This window comes from Pristiophorus japonicus, chromosome 30 (assembly GCF_044704955.1).
Source record: "Pristiophorus japonicus isolate sPriJap1 chromosome 30, sPriJap1.hap1, whole genome shotgun sequence".
Lineage (NCBI taxonomy): Eukaryota > Metazoa > Chordata > Chondrichthyes > Pristiophoridae > Pristiophorus > Pristiophorus japonicus.
Window position 1 is genome coordinate 4010962 of NC_092006.1, and position 22482 is coordinate 4033443.

The window sequence follows — 22482 nt, forward strand, 5'->3', positions numbered from 1 at the left end:
TGATGTGACGAGTGATAGAGAATTGTAATTCATAAGGTGGCTTTTTATTCGTGGCAATTTCCCTTGAGTTATGCCTACTTGGAGGTTTTAATTTTTTTTAAAGCTAGAACACGTTTTTGATACTATACATGTCAATTTAATCCGTTCACTTGGGGGAATCTCGGGAATGTACCAGCTTTGTGTGCCTTTTCAAATGACTGGGATGGGTGTCCCTGTTTTAATTAATTAACAATAAAGGCTCGGTTTAGCTGTGATTAAAAATATCATCGGTTTTCTCAACTGGAGTTTTCTGATTTGCCGACAGTACCTGTGCTTCCAAAGGGACTGAGATGTTGAACTGATTTAGAAGCTGTGCAAGTAAAGTAGCGGCCCTTAAGCTACTGCATGTCAGCATTACCATAACTAGCCTGACCATAGACAACTATCCACTGGGCATTTGCAGATTTAAAAAAATTATATTGTCTTCAAAATTATATTGTGTCCCTAAAATAGGTCTGTCTAAATGCTGAATTAACTGCCATGGATTCAGCTATTTTAATAAACTTATTTATGCACAATTATCATATACAGTTATCAGCACTTCCATTCGTTGTAACCAGTCCTTCAAATGGCTGCGGAGTCTCCTGATTCAGCTTAGCAAAGTAATTTTCATTCCAGTCTTGTGGCCCCCGTACAAAAGATGAAATTAGCAGGATTCAGTTGTAGAAGTTTAAGACGGCCAGCCATGTGCTTTTGCCGTAGAACTGGAAAAATAAAATTGGCAAATTAGAAACCGAAAATGCTGCAAGTTTATTTTTCAAGCTTTTCACAGGGATTTCTTTTTGTATTTTCAGAGTAATATGCTTCCATTTAATCTTTCAATTGCCCTTTCTGAATTGCTGAATAATCCTCATCTCAACAGCTCCTCTGTAGACGCTGGAAGAGGAACAGTTTTATTGAACCGATGCGGATATATTCCACTGAAGCCAAATGGGGAGGGGAGATCCTTGCTCCACGGTAGCTAGGATTGGTTTCTGCGCCGTTGGTCCTTTTTACAGACCAGTTGAGCGCTATCTTTTTATTTCCCAAACACTGTCGCTGCTGTTTTGCTGTGTTCGTGAAAACCTTGTTGAGGACTCTCCTTTGAGGATAACAGCTCCTGGTTGCCCTATAAAAAGGCCTCCGTACAGAAATCCAATAGTCGCTGACGTGAGGATCGCCCCTTTATGTCAGTAGAGCAGATCCATTTCATTTCAATGAAATGTTAGTTTCTGCGGGTCAATGGAGATACTGTTCTATAGAAAAATTCCACAATGGGAGACCAAATATAGTACTTCAGCTTCCATTCTCATTTATCGAAGTTATGTAAATGTTGCTGTTTAGATTACAGGGCTTATTAAATATATTGATACGAGTTAGCTACAAGTAAAATAGTTCCTTGAGCAATATGCTTCAGTATTATGTGATACTTTGAATTCATCACGTCAGATTGCTCCCATTGCCAATACCCGACCTGCAACTACCTGTACTTCACTTTGGTGTTCTATAGTTTGTTGCCTGCTCCAAACAAACAGTGTAAATAGTTATAATATTCACAGTTCACATGCTCGATTTCTGAAATAAAGGCCCTGAATTGTGCTTTGGAATACTAGTCTATCGGCGCTGAACATATTCTTCTGACCTTTCTCTCTGCTATTTTAGTGGTATGTTTTTGTGATAATGAGGGAGGAATTTCAGACAGTTGTTTAAGCATTTCATAGAATCATAGAAATTTACAGCACGGAAGGGAGGCCATTTCGGCCCATCGTGTCCGTGCCGGCCAATAAAGAGCTATCCAGTCTAATCCCACTTTCCAGCTCTTGGTCCATACCCCTGTAGGTTACGGCACTTAAAGTGCACATCCAAGTACTTTTAAATGCGGTGAGGGTTTCTGCCTCTACCACCCTTTCAGGCATTGAGTTCCAGACCTCCACCACCCTCTGGAAGACATTTCCCCTCAAATCCCCTCTAATCCTCCCCCAGTTACTTTAAATCTATTTGTACACTTGTATCTTGCAGGGTAGTTTTGTTGCTCTGGCTGTAGACTTGCTGTGTTTGGGATTGAGTCAAAGTGGGGACTATTTCTGGATCTCCCTCTTGTGCCTTTCTAATTCCAGACACAGATTCCGGTTTTAGCCAGGCACTTGTTGAAGATTCTTATTCTGTAGCTTGCCGAGAAGCCGCTGGGTTTGCTGCAGCTTCCTCGACACAGTGAGCGGCCTGTGTTGGCAGCTACGTTTAATAGTTAAAGAAACATGACGAGGTCTTACAGTATCGCAACTGTTTTTTGTTTGCCGTGGGAAGCTTCCACCTCCCACCCTTTGCTGGACCAACGTTCTGTTCCCAAACCCAGGCTGGCTGAAGGTGGGCTCAAATCCGTCAACTCCACACCAATTGGGATATTGCTGCTCCATGTAGCGCTGCTCTATGTAGCTCAGCTCCTCGCTACCTTAATCACATAAGCCGTTGTGGGAGTCTCGAATATGCTTTTAACATTAAAGTGTTTAAAAGTTGCAGAGTGACCAGTGCTGAGAGCTTTGAGCTTAAATGTCCTTCCTTTGTGCTGCTGCTTCTGAGTCCACTCCATCATCGGGTCTCTAGGAATTCATCCTTACTTGTGCTTAACAATTAAGTTGAAAATTAATTGAAAAATCATTGTCATTGTGCATGACATGCCAGTACCGTGATCGAATTGATCTGTTTGCCATTAGTTATTCCCACTGACCCGCTGCAATAGTTCATGGTTCATCTTTTTTTCTAGGAATGCAAAAGCTCATTGAAAGTTGCGGTGTGATTTTTAGGCTTCTGCAGATGTGATCTCTTTCCACAAAGTCCTGCAGACTGGCAGCCTTCCCATGATGATGAGATGGTACTGCGCGGCCCATTGTTCTGTGGGTGCGTACACCCTCGCCCATTCATCTCGACCAATTTCCAGCTCCGAGCTTGGGCTGTCCTTGAAACTGCCGAGGGACATCGCCAGAACCTTGGAATTGTGCTGATTCTGCTTCCTTACAGCCCTGGTTGTTAGCACCAGGTCCTAACAGCTTCCTTTCAGGCCACTTTCCCATTGGACTTTTCCCATTGGAGAATTCTGTCCCTTATCGTTTTGCCAGTCCTGCACGCTGGACTTACTCGTATTGATTTCTTCTGCTGTTGCTGTTTCATTCTTCTCAGCCTCTATCTGCTCTACCCTAAAAGACAGCAGGTTAACCTCTTCGGTGAATTTGAATACCCCTATTTTGTAAACTTGCACTATGCATGATATTTTAAGGCTTTCTTAATGTGCCTCAAAATATAGACTCTCAGAACGGCCTTAAAATATAGAATCACGGGACGGTTACAGCACAGAAGGAGGCCATTCGGCCCGTCGAGCCCGTGCCGGCTCTCTGCAGGAGCGCTCCAGTCAGTCCCACTCCCCCGCCCTTTCCCCGTAGCCTTGCAAATTTATTTTCCTTCAGGTACTTATCCAATTCCCTTTTGAAAGCTGCGATTGAGTCTGCCTCCAGCACCCTCTCAGGCAGCGCGTTCCAGATCCTAGCCACTCACTACGTAAAAAAGTTTTTCCTTATGTTGCCTTTGGCTCTTCTGCCAATCACCTTAAATCTGTCCCCTCTGGTTCTCGACCCTTCCGCCAATGGGAACAGTTTCTCTCGATCTACTCTATCCAGACCCCTCGTGATTTTGAACACCTCGATCAAATCTCCTCTTAACCTTCTCTGCTCCAAGGAGAACAACCCCAGCTTCTCCAGTCTATCCACAAAACTGAAGTCCCTCATCCCTGGAACCATTCTTGTAAATTTTTTCTGCACCCACTCCAAGGCCTTTACATCCTTCCCACAGTGCGGTGCCCAGAATTGGACACACTACTCCAATTGAGGCCCAACCAATGTTTTATACAGGTTTATCATAACTTCTACGCTTTTGTACTCTATGCCTCTATTTATGAAGCCCAAGATCCCGTATGCTTTTTTTAACCGCTTTCTCAACCTGCCCTGCCACCTTCAACGATTTGTGCACATATACCCCAGGTCTCTGTTCATGCACCTCCTTTAGAATTGTACCCTTCAGTTTATATTGCCGCCTCTCATTCTTCCTACCAAAAGGCATCACTTTGCACTTTTCTGCGGTAAATTTCATCTGCCATGTGTCCGCCCATTCCACCAGCTGTCTGTCTGTCTTGAAGTCTATCACTCTCCTTCTCACTGTTCACTATACTTCCAAATTTTGTGTCCTCTGCGAATTTTGAAATTGTACTCTGTCATTAATATATATCAAGAAAAGCAGTGCTCCTAGTATTGACCCCCTGGGGAACACCACTGTCCTCCAGTCTGAAAAACAACTGTTCATCACCCTCTGTATCCTGTCACTGAGCCAATTTTATATCCATGCTGCCACTGTCCCTTTTATTCCATAGGCTTGCCAGCAAGGTTGAAGCCCATTGTGGCATTTTATCAAATGCCTTTTTGGAAGTCCATGTACACTATGTCAACCGCATTACCCTCATCAATCCTCCTGTGTTGCCTCATCAAGAAAACTCAATCAAGTTAGTTAAACACAGATTTTCAAACGGCATTTGATAAAGTTTAGGAAGGATGTCAAGGCCTTCAAGAGGATACAGAAGAGGTCTGCCAGGATGATACCAGGGATGAGGGACTTCAGTCTTGTAGAGTGATTGGAGAAACCGGGATTGTTCTCAGAGCACAGAAGGTTAAGGGGAGACGTAATTGTGTTCAAATTGTGAGGTGTTTTGATAGAGCAAGTAGGGAAACACTGTTTCCTCCGGCAAGTGGGTCGATAACCAGAGGTCATATTTTTAACCTAATTGGCAAAAGATCTAGAGGGAGAATGAGAAATAATTTCACACACAGGGTTATGACGATCTGGAATGCACTGCCTGAAAGGGTGGTGGAATCAGAATTCACAGGAACTTTCAAAAGGCAATTGGACGTGTATTTGAAGAGGACTAATTTGTCGGGTTATGGGGAGAAAGCTAAGGTGTGGGACTGTATTTCAGAGAGCCAGTAGAGGAACGACAGGCCGAATGACCCCCTTCTGTGCTGTAAGATTCTATGATTCTAAGAACATTTTCTTAATATTCACTAATAGTTTGTATTAATTTGTAACTTGGACCTGGTTTGGGTCAATTTTCCAATATAAAATGTGAGAAATTGATGACTGGGGAATTAATAATGGAGAACGTTGAACAAATATTTTGTATCGGTCTTCACGGTAGAAGACACTAAAAACATCCCAATAGTGGATAATCAAGGGGCTATAGGGAGGAAGGAACTTAATACAATCACTATCACTAAAGAAGTAGTACTCGGACTAAAGGCAGACAAGTCCCCTGGACCTAATGGCTTACATCCTAGGGTCTTAAAAGAAGTGGCTGCAGTTGATGCATTAGTTGTAATCTAGCAAAATTCCCTGGATTCTGGGATGGTCCCAGCAGATTGGAAAATCACATGTTAATGCTCTAATTTAAAAAAGGAGGCAGACAAAAAATAGGAAACTATAGATCAGTTAGCCTAACATCTGTCGTTGGGGAAAATGTGGAGTCCATTATTAAGGAAGCAATAGCGGGACATTTGGAAAAGCAAAATTCAATCAAATAGAGTCAGCATGGTTTTATGAAAGGGAAATCATGTTTGACAAATTTGCTGGTGTTCTTTTGAGGAGCAGAGTGGATAAGGGGGAACCAGTGGATGTGATGTATTTGGATTTCCAGAAGGCATTCAATAAGGTGCCACATAAGAGATTACTGCACAAGATAAAACGGGGTTGGGGGTAATATTTTAGCATGGATAGAGAATTGGCTAACTAACAGAAAACAGAGAGTCGGGATAAATGGGTCATTTTCTGGTTGGCAAACAGTAACTAGTGGGGTGCCGCAGGGATCGGTGCTGGGGCCTCAACTATTTACAATCTATATTAATGTCTTAGATGAAGGGACCAAGTGTGATGTAGCCAAGTATACTGACAATAAAAAGATGGGTGGGAAAGCAAATTGTGAGGAGGGCACACAAAATCTGCAAAGGGATATAAACAAGCTAAGTGAATGGGCAAACATTTGGCAGATGGAGTATAATGTGGGAAAATGTGAGGTTATCCACTTTGGCAGAAAAAAATAGAAAAGCAAATTATAATTTAAATGGAGAAAAATTGCAAAGTGCTGCAGTACAGAGGGACCTGGGGGTCCTTGTGCATGAAACACAAAGTTAGTATGCAGATACAGCAAGTAATCAGGAAGGCAAATGGAATCTTGGCCTTTATTGCAAGGGGGATAGAATATAAAAGCAGAGAAGTCCTGCTACAGCTGTACAGGGTATTGGTGAGGCCACGCCTGGAGTACTGTGTACAGTTTTGGTCTCCGTATTTAAGGAAGGATATACTTGCATTGGTTCAGAGAATGTTCGCGAGGTTGATTCTGGAGATGAGTGGGTTGACTTATGAAGATAGGTTGGGCCTATACTCATTGGAGTCCAGAAGAATGAGAGGTGACCTTATCGAAACATATAAGATAATGAGGGGGCTCGATAAGATGGATGCAGAGAGGATGTTTCCACTCGTTGGGGAAACTAAAACTAGGAGACATAATCTCAGAATAAGGGGCCGCCCATTTCAAACTGAGATGAGGAGGAATTTCTTCTAAGGGTTGTAAATCTATGGAATTCACTGCCCCAGAGAGCTGTGGAGACTGAGTCATTGAATATATTTAAGGTGGCGATAGTCAGATTTTTGAGCGAAAAGGTGTTATGGGGAGCGGGCAGGAAAGTGGAGCTGAGTCCATAATCAGATCAGCCATGATCTTATTAAATGGCGGAGCAGGCTCGAGGGGCCAGGTTCATATTTCTTATGTTCTTAAACAAAAGCTGCAACCTTTTTTTTTGGGAAGAAATCCTTAATATGACTCTTGTCTTTCAACGTCTGGGCCTCACCCCGCTCCTGGTGATCTGCTGTTTCAGGTTAGTTGGAGGCCCCCAGAAGGGCTGATCAATTAACACCAGTGCTGAAGGAATCCATATCGGTGTCCTTTCCATTCGCAGATGTTGCTGTGGAGCTGCCCTTCGTTCTGTAAGCCAGTGCCTGGTTGGTGCAGCTGTCCTGTGTAGGATTTGTGAATGACCAGGGCGCAGGTCTGTCTGACACTTGTTGCATGCCTATCTGAATGGTGATAGATTAGGAAAAGGGGAGGTGCAACGAGACCTGAGTGTCATGGTACATCAGTCATTGAAGGTAGGCATGCAGGTACAGCAGGCGGTGAAGAAGGCAAATGGTATGTTGGCCTTCATAGCTAGAGGATTTGAGTATAGGAGCAGGGAGGTCTTGCTGCAGTTGTACAGGGCCTTGGTGAGACCACACCATGAATATTATGTACAGTTTTGGTCTCCTAATCTGAGGAAAGACATTCTTGCTATTGAGGGAGTGCAGCGAAGGTTCATCAGACTGATTCCCGGGATGACAGGACTGACATATGAAGAAAGACTGGATCGACTAGGCCTGTATTCACTGGAATTTAGAAGAATGAGAGGAGCGCTCATAGAAACATTTAAAATTCTGACGGGATTGGACAGGTTAGATGCAGGAAGAATGTTCCCGATGTTTGGGAAGTCCAGAACCAGGGGTCACAGTCTAAGGATAAGGGGTAAGCCATTTAGGACCAGATGAGGAGAAACTTCTTCACTCAGAATTATGAACCTGTGGAATTCTCTACCGCGGAAAGTTGTTGAGGCCAGTTTGTTAGATAGATTCAAAAGGGAGTTAGATGTGGCCCTTACGGCTAAAGGGATCAAGAGGTATGGAGAGAAAGCAGGAATGGGGTACTGAAGTTGCATGATCAGCCATGATCATATTGAATGGTGGTGCAGGCTCGAAGGGCCGAATGGCCTGCTCCTGCACCTATTTTCTATGTTTCTATGACTTGATGCGTTACAAAATGCAACGTGTCTATTCTCAGCAGGCGTGCGAGAGCACAGAGTTCAACAATTTTAGACCAAAACCTTTGCTCATATATTTTTTTCTCTTTCCTCCCTTTTGTTTTTACAAACCCCACCTTTATTTTCTCTTTCCCACGGCAGCTGGTGGTGATTCCACCATTCACACCCCATAGACTCATCTTTTGTTAACTTGTGCCTTTACCACCTCATTTTTGCCCAACATCCTTTCTGTCTCTTGAATCTCTCCTGCCTTTCACCCTATCACAGACCTTCCCTTTTGTTCTTTCCTCCCCTCCACCTTTCACTGTCCCTGCACTTCCTCAAGAATCTGTTATATCTCAAACTTTTCCAGTTCTGACGAAGGGTCATCGACCCGAAACGTTATCTCTGTTTCTGTTATATATGTCGACTTGTATTTACTCTGTACAGCCACCAGAGGGCTAATTCTCTGGAGTCCCAAGGGATCCCATAATCCCTTGGGAGCACAGGTATTTAAGGAGGCTTCACGGGTTGGAGAGGCACTCTGGAGACCTGCAATAAAAGACTACGGTCACTCTTTACTTTGAGCTCACAGTGTTCAGTCTGTCTCTTTCTCCATACACAACAGTTTCCCTCTACAGATGCTGCCTGTCCCACTGAGATTTCCAGCATTTTCTGTTTTTAAGTGCGAGAATACACTTTTGGGGTTTCTTCTAACAGACTAGAATCTTCTGTTTTAAATTATATGTATATGTGGAAGAAATAGAAGTAGTTTGCATTTTTTGGAACGCTAAGTTTCAGATCCAGCTGACCATGAACCCTGCCTATAATAATTACCTCCAGGCCTGTTTGAATAGATAAGCTCATAAAGTATGTCTAACTTTGAACAGTACATTGCCGGGGTCATAAAACAGTAGAATGTTGCAGCGCAGCCATTTGTTTTTTTTTCTACCCAAGCCATGTAATCTAACCCCAATCTCTTGGCTCCCCAAGTCCTCCAATCATCCTCCTTTTCAAACAACTATCTAATTGGCATTGAAAAGAATTTAAGGATCTGCTTCACCAGCAGCAGAAAATTCAATTTTCTAACCAACCTCCTACAGATTTATTTTTCTAATTTCCCTGGTAATTATTTGATAATCTTAAATTTATGCCCCATTTTACCATCTTGCCAACCAATGAAGACTATCATTAAAAAAACAAAAATGCTGGAAATCTCAGCTGGTCAGGCAGTATCTGTGGAGAGAAGCAGAGTTAACGTTTCGGGTCGATGACCCTTGACGCAGGGTCGTTGACCTGAAACGTTAACTCTGTTCCTCTCTCCACACACGCTGCCTGACCCGCTGAAATTTCCAGCATTTTCTGTTTTAATTTCAGATTCCAGCATCCGTGGTGTTTTGCTTTAGTAATGAAAACAATCATCCCGTTTATATATAAAAAAAATCATTCTAGGGAAGTGTGAGGTCGTGAGCAAAGCCAGGATTTATTGTCCATCTCAAGTTGCCCTTGAGAAGGCGGTGGTGAGCCGCCTTGAACCGCTGCAGTCCATGTGGTGAAAGTGCTCCCACAGTGCTGTCGGGTTGGGAGTTCCAGGTGTCCTATCATAAACCCTGAACCTGTATTCGGTCACCCCATAACCTTCTAGTGATTTAAAAATCCTAAATGCTCAGGTCTCTCCAACGACAACAGTTTGCATTGATGCAACACCTTTCACGTAATAAAATGTCCCAAGGGGTTTCACGGTAGAGTAATCCAAAAAATAAAATAATTTGACACTGATCAATATAAGGAGATGTTAGGGCAGATGACCAAAAGCTTGGTCAAAGATGTAGATTTTAAGTAACATCTTAAAGGAGGAAAGAGAGGTGGGGAGATTTAGGGAGGGAGTTCCAGAGCATGGTTGAAATGCTTAGCTGAAGGCATGGCGGTGGAGCGATTTAAAATTGGGGATGAACAAAGGGCCAGAATAAGTGGAGCGCAGAGGTCCAGGGGGATAATGAGGCAGGAGGAGGTTACAGAGACAGAGATAGAAACATAGAAAATAGGTGCAGGAGCAGGCCATTTGGCCCTTCGAGCCTGCACCGCCATTCAATATGATCATGGCTGATCATGCAACCTCAATAGGGATGGGCAAGGTCTTGGAGGGATTTGAAAACAAGAATGGGAATTTTAAAATCGAGGCGTTGCTTAAATGGGAGCCAGTGTAGGTCAGCAAGCACAGGGGAGATGGGTGAGCCATCATCTCTGATAACGACCTAATGAATCTATGCTCAGTTTTTCCATTGCTCGTCAAATAAAGTCAGATTGTAATTCTTGTCACTTTGGAGATCCGTGCGTTGTCCAGACATGATGTGAAAGAAAGTCGGCTGGCACACGATGGGCTGAAATGGCCTCCTTCTGTGCTATACATTTCTATGTTTCTATCAAACTAACCTCGTCACATCCTCAGGATGTCCAAAAGCCTGTAACATTATAAAATGGTACCTCCAGAATGATATCGCAAGTTGAAAGGTTTCAGAATAACTTGTGCATAACCCCGTAAGAGTCCCTGGGCACTTTTTACATAATATCGAAATTCAGATTGGTGGTGAAGTTTTGTTTTGAATGTGTGGCTACGGGAGCCTGACCACAACATAGTGATGTGTATTTGCAAGCTCAGATAGTCAGTGTGATTGTGTGGGGGTTTTCCAACCACGCTTTCACCATTAGTCAGCTGAACGCTTGGTAGAATTTATCTTGCTTTTCTGATGTGGAAGTAGACAATGGGGCCTCAAAAATAGCACGTTGCTTGGTTCCCTCTGAGCTCTCTGCCCTTCCACACCACCTCCCCCCCCCCCCCCCCTCCATTTATTTCCTCAGAAATAAGAGAATTAGCCTTTTAATTCACTACAACCTCTCTGTCTCCCATTAATTCCCCCCCCTCTTTCTCTCTCTACCTCAGTCATTCTCCTCTCCCTTTCTCTGTCTTCCTCTGCCCCTGCCCCTCCCCCCCCCCCACACGTGCCCGCTCTCTGACCCTTCTCCCCCCACGTGCCCACTCGCTGCCCTTCCTCCTCCCCCCCCCCACTCTCTGCCCCTTCTCCCTCTTCCCTCTTTCCCCCCCCCCCCCGCGCCCACTCGCTGCCCTTCCTTCCCCCCCCCCCCCCACGCACCTGCTCGCTGCCCTTCAGCAGTTATCATGGGCGACTTTAATCTACATATAGATTGGGCTAATCAAACTGGTAGCAATACGGCGGAGGAAGATTTCCTGGAGTGTATTAGGGATGGTTTTCTAGACCAATATGTTGAGGAACCAACTCGAGAGCTGGCCATCTTAGACTGGGTGATGTGTAATGAGAAAGGACTAATTAACGATCTTGTTTTGCAAGGCCCCTTGGGGAAGAGTGACCATAATGTGATAAAATTCTTTATTAAGATGGAGAGTGACACAGTTAATTCAGAGACTAAGGTCCTGAACTTAAGGAACGGTAACTTCGATGGTATGAGACGTGAATTGGCTAGAATAGACTGGCAAATGATACTTAAAGGGTTGGCGGTGGATAGGCAATGGCAAACATTTAAAGATCACATGGATGAACTTCAACAATTGTACATCCCTGTCTGGAGTAAAAATAAAACTGGGAAGGTGGCTCAACCGTGGCTAACAAGGGAAATTAAGGATAGTGTTAAATCCAAGGAAGAGGCATATAAATTGGCCAGAAAAAGCAGCAAACCTGAGGACTGGGAGAGATTTAGAATTCAGCAGAGGAGGACAAAAGGTTTAATCAGGAGTGGGAAAATAGAGTATTGAGAGGAAGCTTGCTGGGAACATAAAAACTGACTGCAAAAGCTTCTATAGATATGTGAAGAGAAAAAGATTAGTGAAGACACACGTAGGTCCCTTGCAGTCAGATTCAGGTGAATTTATAATGGGAAACAAAGAAATGGCAGACCAGTTGAACAAATACTTTGGTTCTGTCTTCACGAAGGAAGACACAAAAAACCTTCCGGAAATACTAGGGGACCGAGGGTCTAATGAGAAGGAGGAACTGAAGGAAATCCTTATTAGTCGGGAAATTGATGGGATTGAAGGTCGATAAATCCACGAGGCCTGATAGTCTGCATCCCAGAATAATTAAGGAAGTGGTCCTAGAAATAGTGGATGCATTGGCGATCATTTTCCAATGGTCTATCGACTCTGGATCAGTTCCTATGGACTGGAGGGTAGCTAATGTACCACCACTTTTTAAAAAGGGAGGGAGAAAGAAAACGGGTAATTATATATCGGTTAGCCTGACATCAGTAGTGGGGAAAATGTTGGAATCGATTATTAAAGATGAAATAGCAGCGCATTTGGAAAGCAGTGACAGGATCGGTCCAAATCAGCATGGATTTATGAAAGGGAAATCATGCTCGACAAATCTTCTGGAATTTTTTGAGGATGTAATTAGTAGAGTGGACAAGGGAGAACCAGTGGATTTGGTGAATTTGGACTTTCAAAAGGTTTTTGGCAAGGTCCCACACGAGATTGGTGTGCAAAATTAAAGCACATAATACTGGGGGTAATGTACTGACGCGGATAGAGAACTGGTTGGTAGACAGGAAGCAGAGAGCCGGGATAAACGGATCCTTTTCAGAATGGCAGGCAGTGACTAGTGGGGTACCGCAGGGCTCATTCCTGTGACCCCAGCTATTTACAATATACATAATGATTTAGATGAAGGAATTGAATGTAATATCTCCAAGTTTGCAGATGGCACTAAGCTGGGTGGCGGTGTGAGCTGTGAGAAGGACGCTAAGAGGCTGCAGGGTGAATTGGACAGGTTAGGTGAGTGGGCAAATGCATGGCAGATGCAGTATAATGTGGATAAATGTGAGGTTATCCACTTTGGGGGCAAAAACACAAAGGCAGAATATTATCTGAATGGAGGCAGATTAGGAAAAGGGGAGGTGCAACGAGACCTGGGTGTCATGGTACATCAGTCATTGAAAGTTGGCATGCAGATACAGCAGGCGGTGAAGAAGGCAAATGGTATGTTGGTCTTCATAGCTAGGGAATTTGAGTATAAGAGCAGGGAGGTCTTACTGCAGTTGTACTGGGCCTTGGTGAGGTCTCACCTGGAATATTGTGTTCAGTTTTGGTCTCCTAATCTTTGGAAGGATGTTCTCGCTATTGAGGGAGTGCAGCGAAGGTTCACCAGACTGATTCCTGGGATGGCAGGACTGACATATGAGGAGAGACTGGATCAACTGGGCCTGTATTCACTGGAGTTTAGAAGGATGAGAGGGGACCTCATAGAAACATATAAAATTCTGGAGGGACTGGACAGGTTAGATACAGGAAGAATGTTCCGGATGTTGGCGAAGTCCAGAACCAGGGGACACAGTCTAAGGATAAGGGGGAAGCCATTTAGGACCGAGATGAGGAGAAACTTCTTCACTCAGAGTTGTTAACCTGTGGAATTCCCTACCGCAGAGAGTTGTTGATGCCAGTTCATTGGATATATTCAAGAGGGAGTTAGATATGGCCCTTACGGCTAAGGGGATCAAGGGGTATGGAGAGAAAGCAGGAAAGGGGTACTGAGGTGAATGATCAGCCATGATCTTATTGAATGGTGGTGCAGGCTCGAAGGGCCAAATGGCCTACTCCTGCACCTATTTTCTATATTTCTATATATTTCCTCCCCCCCCCCCCCCCCCCCGGCCCGCGCTCGCACACACTCCCATTGATACTACTGTTAACTTTTTCTTAATTTTACATGCTCCTTATCCTGAATTGATGGAAAACCAGACTCATCGCACTGTCTGCTGCTCACTCCTTCACAGGAGCTTCAACCTGAACCCCCCCCCCCCCCGCCCCCCGACCTCCATCAATATTTCAATCTTCGCAATTTTAAATCCAACCTTTAGTCATTTATCTTTTTTTTTTCCCCAAGTACTTCAAACTTGGTGATGTTCAATACTATAGACTGTGGCCCGTCACGTAGGTGTCTCAGTTTGAAAAAAGCAGACCATTGTGGACAATGCGGTTAATCAGTGTTGACTTTCTTTATTTTGGTGAACTTAACCAGAAAGACCAAATTAAAGTGGCGAGATATTGAAAGTTTGAGACAGACCTGCAGCATTGCAATGCTAGGCAAATGTTTAAAAATGCATTCTTGGGATGTGAGTGTCGCTGGCAAGCCCAGCACTTATTGCCCATCTCTAGTTGCCCTCGAAGCTGGTGGAGAACTGCCTTCTTGACCCATTGCCCGTGTGAGGGGCTCCTAGTGCCGACTAAGATTGTCCTGTGTGGAGGTTGAGTGAGGATAGGAATGGGCTTGCTTGTGAGAGCTTCTCCCCTCCCCAGAATGTTGAGTAACTGCAAACAAGTAAAGCTCACCGATGAATAATGGAATCATACTGCAGTCGAACCATCCTTGGGGAGGGAAGAATATTGAGAGAGAAATTAATAAACAACATTTGTTTAATCCACTTTTTATATTTGCGCTCGGGTATTACTATATAATCGCCTATGGGAATGATGTGATAGGATTGTGTTTGGCCAAGAGTTGCACTTGAAACACTTGTACATTATGGCTGTCAATTGTACAGCATTAGCAATGTTGGTGATGGATTAGCAGAGTAGTGTGGTATGTTCAGAGATACAGGGCCTGAGTTGCAGTCGGGGAAGGCCTTGATGCAGCTTGGCCAGCTGCTAATCTTCTCCTTCGAACTCCGAACACGATCGGTATTCCAAGGTAGAACTGTGCTGGTGTCTCTTGGAAGAAATTAATCAATTTCTTAATGAAGTAAAGTTTCCAGCTTTGAGACCTCACTGCAAGATTAAATTCAGGCCAAAATTTTTTGAACTTCAACCCTGCAATTGTTCTGTACTATTATGAACACACAGGTCAGTCATTCCAATTGTCACTTCAGCCACAAATTTCAACTTAATGATGCGTTGGGAAATTTTAATCCAAGAGTTCTCCTCCATTGGACATTATTGCTTGTGGAAATGCAGGCACATGGAACCTAGCTCTACGTGTGCTGTATCACTATTAATGCACAAAGTGTTCCCCTCCCCACCCCCGCCAGGAATTTAAAATCCTTTATAGGATCTTAAACATAATTTATTAAGTACTGGGTCATTGAACTGTGTGTTCCTTTTGCATGTCTGTGATGAGCAGTGTGTTTCTTCAATACATTTAATGTTGGTGTTATCAAACTTGACAAGTGACTTGTGCCTCTTTGACCTCTGGCTTCCTTTGACAATGTCAGGGATTAAAAGTGCACTGTTGTAATGTGGGAAACATGGCAGCCAATTTGTGCTCAGCAAGCTCCCACAAACAGCAGTGTGATAATGAGCAGATCATCTGTTTTCGTGATGTTGAATGCGGGGTAAATATTGTCCAGGACACCGGGGATAACTCCCCCTGCACTGCTTCAAAATAGTGCCATGGGATCTTTTACGTCCACCTACATGGAGCTCTCCCATTGGTCAGCATGGAGTGCTCCTCGTACCACTTGAGTCAGTGGAATGGATGATTTCACCTGGGCCAGTGCTTATGTGTGGAAAGGACTTCAAAGTAAAATACAACTTAAGTTTCTAACTGCAGATTGAGCCTCGGCACCCTCAGGATCTGGCCTATGCCGGACGAGGGGTGGTAATGTTAAATTGGATAGCACAAGTACTGAGCAAGGGGATATCTGGGCTGGTTGGCTGGCTTTGGGGCTGGGAGTGTGACAGAGATCGGGGTGGGTATGGGGAGGGGTGGGGCAGTGGATCGTAGGGTCAGGCCAGCGATTGTGGGAGTCGGCAACGAGGGAGGACTTCAATTTGTTCATGCCAGAGTGGCTGGGGATGGTGCCGGATGAGGGGTGGTGCCGGATAAAGAAGGTTCAACCTGTGCAAACTTTTAAAACTCTGATAAATAAGTCTGAGAATCATGTATTGATGGGGGTAAAATCTCCAAGCACCTTGCACCACAGGCATTTTGTCACTAGAATTTCAGTGAAGAATAATGGAGAGAGTGAATTTTCTTTCTGTAGTGTGTTCACTTGAATTGTGAAAACACCCAGCAATCAGGAGAGGACATTTTAAACTGTAAAGCAATAGGGTGCAGAGGGCATTTTGAGTTGTAAAACACTGGGGTGAGAAACAAGCAGTTATAGCTTTGTCACTGGTTGTGATGAGAATGATTTGAGATGATGACTTCTGAGCAAGAAGCAGATTAAGTATTTTTCCTATAATGACCACACCAAGACTCACTTTGAAGGTCTTCAAACAATTGTTGCACTGCCTTTGCCATGCTGCACACGTTGTGTATGCATACTGTGTTATCATTGGGGAGAGTACTTCAGATAAAGCAGGCTGAGGGATTTGTCCGGCAGCAAAGTCTGAGGTGTAGTTTATGACTTTAATGTGTTTTAGTAAGGCAATCATCGGCTGTCTGAATGAATGAAGTAAGGAAAAGTATATAGCTGTGAAAAACTCCTCGAATACTTTTAATGTGTCTTGCTCACCCGTCGACTAGCTTTGAAAATTGGGTCCTGTAATATTTCTAGGTTGTTTTCTGCGGCAGCATGGTTACTGGGTTCAGTTTTGTTATCCGAATAAGGTGATAATATAATGAGGTAGATGTATTCAACATGGTCTGTTGCCTGGAGCTCCCTTCATTGGGAAGGAGGGCAGGATCTGAGGATTGGTGTTAGTGCAAAGGTCGTGGGTCCTGCTGTGTGACCTGAAATGTTGCAATAGCTGTTCACCGTGACCTTGTGGGAGATGTCACCTGCAGACGGCTGGCTGAGAATCCAGCGGCAGAAATTCAGCCCTGCAGCAGTGTGACTCTGTTCAGACCGTGTGTGAGATGATCCGAAGTTCAGAATGCTCCGGGAGAAGTGGTTCCTCCTTCGTCTCGCCTCCGTGTCTTGGCCCTGCCCCATCCTGCATGCGCACGTTGTAACTGTATTAATGACAGCAGTGGAGCATTGTATACTGTTTGGGAAGAGCCTCGGGGTTATGAACGAATATTCATGTTCTTTCTTGCCACGTTTATTGTTAGTCAGCTGAAGGTTGGCAATGTTTTGACAGCCAATTATGTAGCCAGAAAGGAATACATCTATAATTTTATTTATTTATTCAATTTATTTATACAGGCTGAAAGTGTATTGCATCATAATTCTTCAAATCCTGACAGCCTGACTTTACTCGTGTGTGTGGGGTAGTCTGCAGCCTGGGCCTTGTACTGTATCTTACATACCAGAGTATCATTTATTAAGAGAAGAATTTTAAAGCCTTTCATGTCATGGGGGTTATGGGGAGCGGGCAGGGAAGTGGAGTTGAGGCCAAGGTCAGATCAGCCATGATCTTAGTTAATGGCAGAGCAGGCTCGAGGGGCCCAATGGCCTACTGCTGCTCCTATTTCTTATGTTCTTGTGTTCTTTTAGCTGAGTTCTCATTATGTCTTGATCGAGCATCGTCACTTTTTTTTCAAAATGTGCTTCCTTGTGTGATGCACACAGAAAACACCCCTACCCTGCCCCCAATATAGTCTCCTTTTCTGAAGACGGTGACCTGTGCTTGAGTTTGTACCAGCCGGTGGCTTACCCAAGTCACCCTTCTACAGATGTGGACGTTGCCAATGAGGCTATTTAATTGTGGAGCATCGCAGCAGATCCACATGTCCTTGAACAATACCCGTGCGCATGCACTTCCAAGCGCAGGTAATCCCCGATTTTCCCCAGCCAAGGGACGTGAAATGCTATTGTAACGTCCTTACTGCAATCCTGGTTAAGATCAGCTGACTTGTCACAGTGATTGAACCTGACCTGTGTGGTCTCGAAGGCCCAGTACCACACTGGGTGGTAGATTACCCACTGGGCTGTCAGTGGAGTAGGAAACCTTTTTATAATGGTGCCAATTAGCAAGAGTAAAAGAAAACATCCCTTCAACTGGAAATCTCTGAAAGCTGACAGACATTAAGAAAAAATAATATCTTTTCAAGACAAGAGAACTTGCATTTTGTATAATGCCTTATCACATCCTGAGTTTGTCCCAAAGTGCTTTACAATGAATGGATTATTTTGAAAGTGCAGTCGATGTTACGTAAGTAAATGTGGCAGCCAGTTTGCGCGCACCTTTTTTTATTTGGGTGACTTTGCTGTCGTGATTCTTAAGAGTGCTTCATTAAGTGTTCCAGCCTTGCAGCAGATTTCTAACATATATAGTTTATTCTAAGGATTTTGAGTAGGAGATTATGTTGCCATACTTATTTTCAGTAGGTTTTTAAGGAAAGAAAGGGACTTGCATTTATACAGTGTCTTTCGCAACCTCCCTGGACCTCCCAAAGCGCTTTACAGCCAGTGGCGTACTGTTTGGAGTGCAGTTACTGTTGTAATGTAACGTGGCAGCCAATTTGCACACAGCCAGCTCCCACACACAGCAGTAAGGTAATGACCAGATCATGTGGTTTAGTGATGTTGGTTGAGGGATTGGCCAGGGCACCAGTCGAACTCCCCATCTCCTCTTTGAATAGTGCCCTGGGATCTCTTGCGTCCACCCGAGAGAGCAGACGGTGATCAACCTAATGGTGATGAATGATCTGATTCAGAATACATTGAATGGCTTCTAGCTAATGCATTAAAAAGTGACCAGGAAAAGAGATCTGGTGGGATATTTTCCATTTTTTTTAAAAACAAGAGTATAAAGAGACTTGAACGTTTCCACAGAATGTACGGAGAGGCCGTATGAATAGTGTGTGTGTGTGTGTGGAAAAATTCAAACTAGTTCTTTGAGTTGGCAAGAAAGGGGAACATGAATATTCAGAGCTTTAGTTTTTGTTTGTTCTGTACACGCAAAATTGCTTTTGAAGAGGTCCCCATAAACCTGTGCTTGTACCTGTGTCGCTCAACTCTCTCTCCCCTCTCTCTCTCTCTCTCTCTCTCTCTCTCTCTCTCTCTCTCTCTCTCTCTCTCTCTCTCTCCCTCCCTCCTTCTCTCTCTCTCCCTCCCTCCCTCCCTCCCTCCCTCTCTCTCTCTCTCTCTCTCTCTCTCTCTCTCTCTCTCTCTCTCTCTCTCTCTCTCTCTCTCTCTCTCTCTCTCTCCCCCCCCCACCCCCAAGGACTTCGAATCATCACGATTTACACTTTTGGATAAATCTATGTCACCTCCTTGCGTGCTGTGGAAAGAATTCATTAATAGTCTGTATATGCACTGTTGCCAGGATTTGAGTTCAGCACATGGTGCTGAGCACATGCATTTTACACGCCACTGTACTGTAGGTGGGAGGGTTTCACCAAGATGTCAGTAAAATGTAATGTATGTGAATTAAAAATATTCCTAGTGGCACTTCCTGCGGGGTAGTTTCTGGACTGGGAGCATGCTTGTGATATTTAATTGCTAATGTGGCCTGTGTCTTTAAGGCCAGTACTCCTAAGAAGGCAAATTCAGGGAATCGGAGCTATTTAGTAACTGCAGAAATTAGTCGGAGAGTACTTGTAGCTGCTTGTGAACTCCAGGCTGCAGTACTGGGTATTGGCCCTTTTTATCAAACTCTTTTATATCTGTACACAATTTTCTATGCGTATAGCCTTGCATCGAACACACGTATGTGCTAGATGCAAGTCTATTTGCCTAAAGCAACCACTGGTACAATTCCAGGTTTTATCCTTCCAAATTTGTGTTGTGTTTAAGGAGAGCATTGTCGGCTGTGGGAGCCATTCAATGTGACGTATTAAGAGCACCACACAATAAGTTTATTGGCATGACATTAAAGTGTATTGGCACATGTGCAATTCTCCCCCTCCCCTGCACCAAAGAGCATTGCTACCAATGCATTAAATAAACCTGGTGACAATATTGCATCAAATTCCTCTCCATTTGGCTCAAAGCCAGGGAAAACATCCCAAGCTAAAGTTTCCACTGGGTGAAGAATGGGAGCTGGGGAAGCAAAAGCTGTACCTCCATCTTGTCGCCCACTTGATGTTAATGATGGGGGAAATCCATGGGGAAGGTGATTCCCAGTTAATGCTGACTGTCTTTTCTCTCTTCTCTTTCACAGTGACAGTGATGCTGCGTTTCAGCTGGGAGCAGTAACCAGGCAGCTTGTGTAGTGTCAGTGTCTGCTACAGAGAGCAGCGATCTGAACGCACAGGTGGCTGTTTCTAACAATCCTTACCAGCACTGGTAAGGGGAGGGGGGGAAGTGGCATAATGGAACAAAGAAATGCACTGTTAGGATCTTTGAACCAGCCTTTGAGCATTGATGCAGAGGGGAACACTGGCAAGAATACACCGACAAGTTGCAGCAACAAAGTTGTTGGCAGGAGAGAGGGAGAGTTAGATGGGGGTGCCTTGGAGGAAGAAGATGGTACGAACTGGAAGCAGGAGGAGGGCAAAGCGGCTGACTCGGGTCAGGAACTGGAGTCGCCCAACTCCGACCAACAGCAGTTCTCGGTCAAGGAGACCAATTTTACGGAAGGCAGCCTGAAACTGAAGATTGGGCTGCAGACTAAGCGAACTAAGAAACCCCCCAAAAACCTGGAAAACTATGTTTGCCGGCCAGCTATTAAAACAACCATCAAGCACTCGCGAACTAAAATAGCAAAAAGTGGGAAGATCGCCGAGGAGAGAGAGGAAGAGAGTGAGCAGAAACTGGTAAGGTTTGCACTTTCAAGTGTATCACTAGTAATATTCAATCTGGTGTTGTGGGGCATGACTTTGTAATAAGGCTTTTTGAGTATTTTTAAAATCATTTTTGTCTTGAGTTTGTTTACCTGCAGATATTCATTGGTTGAGAGAGTGGTTCCCTGTTTTTAACTTCCTATTTTAGATAAGAAATTAGGGCAGGTTGGTCAAAAAGGTAGGTCTTAAGGAGCGTCTCGAAGGAGGAAAGAGATGCGGAGATGTTTAGGGAGGGAATTCCAGAGCTTGGAGCCAACAAAAGGCACGGCCACCAATGGTGGATCAATTTATAATCAGGGATGCTCAAGAGGGCAAATTTTGAGGAGCGTAGACATGGCGGGGGTGGGGGGGCGGCTGGAGGAAATTAGAGATCGGGAGGGGCGAGGGGATTTGAAAACAAGAATGAGAATTATGAAATTGAAACCCTGTGCTCGCTGACCGGGAACCAATGTAGGTCAGTGAGCACAGGGGGTGATGGGTGAACGGGACTGGGTGTGAGTTAGGACACGGGGCAGCGAGCACAGGGGATGATGGGTGAGCAGGACACTGGGCAGCGAGCACAGGGGGTGATGGGTGAGCGGGACTCGCTGCGAGTTAGAACACGGGGCAGCCGAGTTTTAGATCACCTCTAGTTTATGGAGGATAGAATGTGGGAGTCACTGGGACAGTGGGATTCAGAGATTGATTCACTGGGACACTGGGAATCAGAGATTGATTCACTGGGACACTGGGAATCAGAGATTGATTCACTGGGACACTGGGAATCAGAGATTGATTCACTGGGACACTGGGATTCAGAGATTGATTCACTGGGACACTGGGATTCAGAGATTGACTCACTGGGATTCAGAGATGGATTCTCTGCGCTTGGTTTCTGCATGCTCTCGGCGACGAGACTCTAGGTGCTCAGCACCCTCCTGGATGCTCTTCCTCCACTTGGGGCGATCTTGGGCCAGGGACTCCCAGGTGTCAGTGGGGATGTTGCACTTTATCAGGGAGGCTCTGAGGGTGTCCTTGAAATGTTTCCTCTGCCCACCTTGGGCTCGTTTGCTGTGAAGGAGTTCCGAGTAGAGCGCTTGCTGTGGGAGTATTGTGTCGGGCATGCGGATGATGTGGCCCTGCCCAACAGAGCTGATCAAGTGTGGTCAATGCTTCGATGTTGGCCTGAGCGAGAACGCTAACGTTGGTGCGTCTGCCCTCCCAGGGGATTTACAGGATTTTGTAAATGGATAATGTACCACACGAGTAAAAGTGAAAGGCCTGGCCCTCCGATTCAATGCCCTTGGGGAATCGGACAGGGTCAGGCACAGGTCCACACTGTGTTTATGCATGACTCAGCAAGAATCTATTCAGCAGTGATGCACACTCTGGGTAATGTGGGGAATAGTGGGTTTGGGAGCGAGTCGGTTGCAATGTGCCGATGTTAACCATTTAAGGACTGCAGTCGGTTATGCACCAAAATAAAGATTGATCCCGATTACTGTTTCTTTTTTTAAAACTCTGCATTGAAAAGTTCTGTACATTCTTGAGGATGAATTCCACTACTGGAGATGGTTCCAGTGTTAGCCCAAACACTCCCAGTACAGGTAGAATGCAGCCAGATACAGAGTAAAGCTCCCTTTATCCTGCTTCATACTGTGCATTCAACCCCATTTTTCTATTTCGCACAACAGCTAAGCTGTTGTTGTGTCGCCTTGGAATGAAATTGCCAATCTTTTTTCAATTATTATGAGTAGTTTTGTGTTGGTGGACTCAGTGAACCAAGAATTGGGTTGAACTAGCCGTAAACTGGTTTGATGTAGAGCAGTTTGCCAGCAAAGGGAAGGGGTATCGTCTTGTCTGTCTGGACTGTACTGAAACCAGGTTACCGGGTTGAAATGGCAGTCGCCAACCAGACGAGTCCATAA

General features: G+C 44.6%; 1 protein-coding gene across 1 annotated transcript in view; it reads left to right on the forward strand.

Annotated features, from left to right (window-relative positions):
* ash1l (ash1 (absent, small, or homeotic)-like (Drosophila)) overlaps positions 1 to 22482 on the forward strand; it is a 203268-nt gene that overhangs the window by 16655 nt on the left and 164131 nt on the right. The window contains exon 2 of the mRNA XM_070868461.1: positions 19954 to 20548. Within this exon, the coding sequence (XP_070724562.1) occupies positions 20105 to 20548 (444 nt within the window). The 5' untranslated portion in view covers positions 19954 to 20104. The remainder of the gene's footprint in view (positions 1 to 19953; positions 20549 to 22482) is intronic.